The sequence below is a fragment of the Apis laboriosa genome, unplaced genomic scaffold (assembly GCF_014066325.1).
Source record: "Apis laboriosa isolate Shangri-la unplaced genomic scaffold, ASM1406632v1 scaffold49_cov149, whole genome shotgun sequence".
In the NCBI taxonomy this organism is placed as follows: domain Eukaryota; kingdom Metazoa; phylum Arthropoda; class Insecta; order Hymenoptera; family Apidae; genus Apis; species Apis laboriosa.
The window spans coordinates 2,542,653-2,548,652 of record NW_025223500.1 but is presented as its reverse complement, the minus strand read 5'-3'; the positions used below and the strand labels follow the sequence as shown (position 1 = coordinate 2,548,652).

The window sequence follows — 6,000 nt, the reverse complement described above, 5'->3', positions numbered from 1 at the left end:
TTTTTTTTTTTTTTTTTTTTTGGCTTGAGGAAACCCGGAGATTCCATTAACCACGGATAAGCGAATTCCGGACAATTCGGTTTCTCGACGAAATAAATTCGTTGGTTGGAGAAAAAAGAAAAAGGATAGGAAAGAAGGGAAACGAAGAGAGAGTAACACAGAGGGCGATTGATATAGTTCACTCTCTTTTTGCATGTTTTTTCGCCTAACGAGATTCATCAGTAAAAATTCGTTGAAATTACGAAAATCTACGTATTTTTATATATAATTATTAATTCTTAATTCTTATCATTTTATACAATTGATATAAAATAATATTAAATATTCCAGTCCTCTACAAGTAGATTTTTTTTCACTTATGAGAATAAAAATCGTAATTGATTACTCGTTCTGATGTAAAGTAAAAAATAATAATAATTATAAATAAATGTCTGTGTTATTTATATAAATAATAATATTTCAATAATATATCTATATAAAACTATATATATTTTACATTAAAATTGTCTATCACATATTGAATAATTAAGATAATCGAATTCTCTTGCGATTAATTGTTAAGTCTTTTTTCTCTATTTCTTTTATTTACTTTTTTCTTTATATATATATATATATATTTTTTTTTTTTTGTACATATGTATACATCTATTCGATTATAGGTGATCAACTACGATAGTCCTAGGGGCGGTGTATCAGTGATCACCGAGAAGGGGGAAGTTACAACGTCGTATCTTCTGGTGCAGCATGCCCAGCCTGCAGATAGCGGCCAATATACCTGCCATCCGAGTAACGCTAATACAAAGACTGTCCTCGTACATGTACTTAATGGTATGTACATATATTTACGAAAAAAAAAAAATAAAATTGAAGCTTTAATATCCTTTGATAATCGCAATCACTTCGATCTTTTTTCTTTTTTTCTTTTTTTGCGATTTTAAATTATTATTGATAATTAATTCGCCGAATTTCTTTTTTAATGACCGATTAGTTTCAAGCATAATTTTCACCGTCAGAAATTAACAATATATATTTTTTTTATATTTATAGAAAAATATAATAATTTAAATATTTGAAAAATAAGAAAGTGTAAATAAAAAGTAATAATTTAAAAAGTAATAAATAATTAAATAAAAGTAATTGAGTATTGATAATTAATAATTACGTGGCGCTAGTGTCGCATCATCGATCGTTAAATAAAAGTAACAATATAATTTTTTAAGTTTTAAGTTATTTCATTAAATTCTAAAATATGAATTGAATTTTTAATTCGGTTCAAAATTAAATTTAAAGGAGAAGTTAATTGAATCTATATGATTAATTTTGATGAAAGCTTTCGTATCTAAATTCTTTTTGAGATATGTATTTAAAAATAAATATATATATATGTATATATATCTTTTTATAAAGCATTTGAAGTTTCTATGGCTTTAACCTTTTTTTTTTTTTTAATATTAAAACCATCTGGATCTTTTTATTTTCGGTTTTGCAATGTATAAAAAAAAGGGCGATACATTTTTGCGGTTCAATAGATTATTTACTCCATTTGCAACGAGTGGCATACACATCAAAGTCTTGTCAATATTTTAATCATAATGAATACTGATATTTATCTATAAATTTTAATGTCATGTTTATATTTTTATTGAATTCTATAATAATATAGCAAAAATAAAGTTATTTCATCTTTGTTAAAAAACAAAATTCAATAATATAAATTGATTGAAAAAAAATTATAAACAAAATGTAATGCAAACATTGACTATTGATAGATTAATCAAATAACTACAAAATGATCGATTTTAATCTTAATAAATATGACAAATATTTTTGGAAATTACACATTTAATAGAAAATAATACTTTCAATAGATTACTTGTGACGTGTATGACGTGTAAATCTCAATAACTTTTTCTTGTAATATATTTTTTATAAAATTGAAATATTAATAAATTAAAATCAAATTTTCACTACATCATTCTATCGTTGATAAATTAAAAACTGATATCGTTATGAATAAGTTAATTTAAAATCAGAGAGATAATTAATATAACATAAATATGATGTGTACATATAACAAACAATTGGATAATTGACAGTAAACAAATAATTAATTTAATTGTAATAATTTTTCAGACTGTTCCTCAAGAGTTTAAGGTTTTAATTGTTATTCTTTCATTCCAATTAAAATGTATTTCAGATCTTTTTAGATATATAATAGATATAATGAAAGGAATATTGTATTTACATATATTTATATATTTATATAATATAATTGGACGTTTTATAAGAATGAAAAGATCTCGAACCCAATAGAATTAATGTATACGTATACTCGCGGTATAATTGAAAGAGGACAATAAAATTTTCCGAATATAATAAATTACGGTTTAAAAATTGAAAATGAAAATGATCCGAATATTAAAAATATAAAAAGTTCATTATAAATTAACGTTTAACTTATATAAAATACTGAAGCCTTTAAAATATTTCATACTCTTACTGAATCACGAAAGCTTTCAAGTAAATGGTTCTCTAATTGAAATTTTAATTGAAATGAATATGAGATTGAAAATGATTCACAGATATACTATTGAAATTTTATTTTTGAACTGATTTTATATTTTAGGTTTCTTATCAGAATATTCATATAAATATATACACTTTTGCCTCTTCAAAGATTTATTTATGTGATTTATCACGATTTATAAAGATCTATCAAATCTATTAAAGTAACTTGAAGTAATTTTAAATTTTTTTTAAAATTTAAGAATTTAAATTTTCGTTTTTTTTTTATAATTATTGAAAAGATACAAAAGTTTTTAAATAAACGTTTTAAATTAACTTTTATTAAAATGTTAAATATAGTATTATATATACATTTATGTTTATTTACTTTTTATTTTTTTATCCTTATTTTATAGAAAATATCATATATTTGCATCTTTTCCAAAAATAACATTTACAAATATTGAAAAGGATACATAAAATCCATCTTATCTTTTAAATAAAAAAAATATATAAAATTAAAAAATTTTATTATGAATTTTTAAATCTTTATTGTAATGACTTTTTTAATCTTAATTATATTTTTCTCAGGATTTTGTACCATTCTTTTTCTTATATTTAATTATAATAATACAATTATAAAGTATAATATTTGAAAGAAAACTTCAAATAATTCGTATTAAAGAATCTTTTTCTATTATATATTAAAATTTGTCACGAATGCATAAAATTTAGAAGTAAATGCTATCTGCAAGGATTCCTGTGCGTCATACGAATAGGTTAGAATCTAAAATCAATAGGTATTGTATTACTATACATATTTAGATATCATACTAGAGAATAGTCGACTGGAGTGCAAGAGAGCGTGGAGCACTTATCGGCAACCAGGTTAAACATCGATCGTCTAGGTTCACGAAAGAGACAGTGAACGATGCATTTTTCGCGAAATTCTGTTAGATTTCATTGTTTATTTGTCAATAACTCCATGAACAAATTGTCAATATATATTTGCGATATAAAAATGGATATCACAATCTATTTTTTAAAACTATTTTTCTTTTTTTTATATTGCACTTCTTCTCTTTCAATACACAATTATATTCAAGAATTGTAATTTTTATTATTTATATTATATTATATAATATAGTGAATCTGTCGATGTGTAATTTTTCATACTCATGGATTTTAATAATTTTTAAATATATCGTGGAAAATATTTTATACAATTATCTTGTATATAATAAATAATGATATATTATATATACTATAATCATATAATCTTAGTTTTTGAAATATTTGCAAAAAATAGTTGCTACTACTATATTGAAGCATTCCGCTGAAATCGTCACACTTAATATTTATCCATTGAAAAAAAGAACCCTTGGGCGAGCAAAATGAGAACGATAGATATCAACCAATCCAACAGTGTAAGATATTTTTTTTTTTTTTTTTTTTTTTATACTATAAATACATCATTTTGAGGTTATTCCATTTTTAATCTATTGACGATAAAAAGGAAATTTACGAAGATTCGAATAAATCCTTTTCAAGTAGGAGGTTAATAGGATGAAAATTTGTATGCATGGTTTTTCAAACATCAAGGCAAAATATTTTAATCTTTATTCGTATGCTCTAAAAAATGGAATAAATTCAAAATGATATATCTCGAAAAAAAGAAAATCTTACGAATCAAATTTAATTTTACGAGGGAAGAATAATATTATACGATTTAATTGATAAAAAAATTGAGAAATATTGAAAAAAAAAAACTTATTTTTTTTAAATATCTCGCAATTATAACCAAAATATAATTAATAAATTCGATATAAGAAAAATCGATATATTTTATATCTATTCCTAAGTTTAATGTGATAGATAATTTTTATGACAGATTCAGCACACAAAAATGCATTCCATTCTTAAATAACAAAATTTCATTGATAAATTTTATCTTAATTTATCTATAATTTATTATTAATTTATTATTATCTATAATTTTATCGCATCTATTTTTCATATAAACAGAAAAATTTGTAGGCAAAAATATAAATTATGGTTGACATTCTTTTACATTATTAAAAAAGAAATAGTACTATTATATAAAAATTAAATAATCTAATCTAAAAAATTCTGAAAATTATAAGATGTTTTATAATTTTGTCACAAAGTGTATTTCAAGCTCATTAAGATTAATTAGGATGGACCTAATCAGCAAGTTGGCATTAATAATTAATATTAATTAATAATTCGTTGTTTGAATTTCATATTCATACTGCTAATTATCGTACACAGATCTATTTTGCCATACTATGAAATCTCATATCAAAACATATCTCGAAATTAATCATTGTAGGGCTTGCTTAATACTTGTCATTCATACAATATGATGTTAAAAGAGATAAAGATTTAAAACTGAAGTTAATACGATTGTAAAAGAGGTTTCAATTTCTTATCTCATCAGATTTCTGCCAATTCTCTCGTCCAAACATCTCTTCATGTAAACTTCGACACTTGACCGATTTTACAATCTCGCTATGTCGTGGAAACTGCTATAATATACCAAAACTTTCAACTGTTTGACACTTTGAAGGAGCGATGAAATTTTGCTTATAAATGTTTTTCTAATCTATTTCAAACTAAACATAATAATAGAAATTAAAAACTAAAAAATAGAAAATAAAATTCAAACAATATATTTTTAATTAAATTATTTGATAAATTGATACTTTTAATAATAAGATATGAAATATCTTATTATTAAAAAAGAAGAAATTTCCTGAGTAAGTATAGCTGCTAGTCCTTAATTGAGTCATCTAGAAGTAAAAGGGTCAAGTCAAAAGAAACGGAAAATCGAGTTACCTCGATGTTACAGTTCTACTTGAAATTGAATAACAAGCTTTAAGTATGAATTTCTCAAGATGAGATGAAATTGATTTACGCCACTTGCCATCCTCAACGTCCCAATCATTTTGAGTTCTAACAGCCGAAGTAGAAGGATAATTGAAGATATAATAGGACAGTAGTACTTTTTAAATTGGTGAAAAACCTTAGTTTCAATGGTTATTTCCTTCTTTTCCATTTTTCGAGAAAAGCGAAATAAGTATAAAAATAAGCTACACTTTCGGACAATGCAATTTCGCCCCTGAAGACTTTTCTCCTATGCCCATAAAAACAACAGAGTTATTTAGGTACTTCCACTTTATATAATATAACGTAACGTCGAGGAAACGAGACTAACTTTATCATCTAAAGCATTCTTCTTACCTTCTTATTGTCTTTGTTTTTTTTTTTTTTTTTTTTTTTTCTTATTAAGATATTATGCATTACAATTTGGAAATCTTTTGAAAATAAAATTTTATATATAGTATTTTACAGTTAGCCAGATTTTTATAAAAATAAATTATGTAAAAAGATTTATAAACTTTGTCAATATATATGTATTACTTATTATATTTGTTAACATTTTTTAACTTTTTATATTTTACATTTATATAA

At 23.0% G+C, this 6,000-nt stretch overlaps 1 protein-coding gene across 2 annotated transcripts in view; it reads left to right on the top strand.

Moving 5' to 3' along the window:
- Positions 1-6,000, top strand: part of LOC122716905 (lachesin-like) — a 56,604-nt gene that overhangs the window by 46,569 nt on the left and 4,035 nt on the right. For both annotated transcript variants that reach the window (XM_043940413.1, XM_043940412.1), the window contains exon 5: positions 660-828. In XM_043940413.1, coding sequence (XP_043796348.1) covers positions 660-828 — 169 coding nt within the window. The remainder of the gene's footprint in view (positions 1-659; positions 829-6,000) is intronic.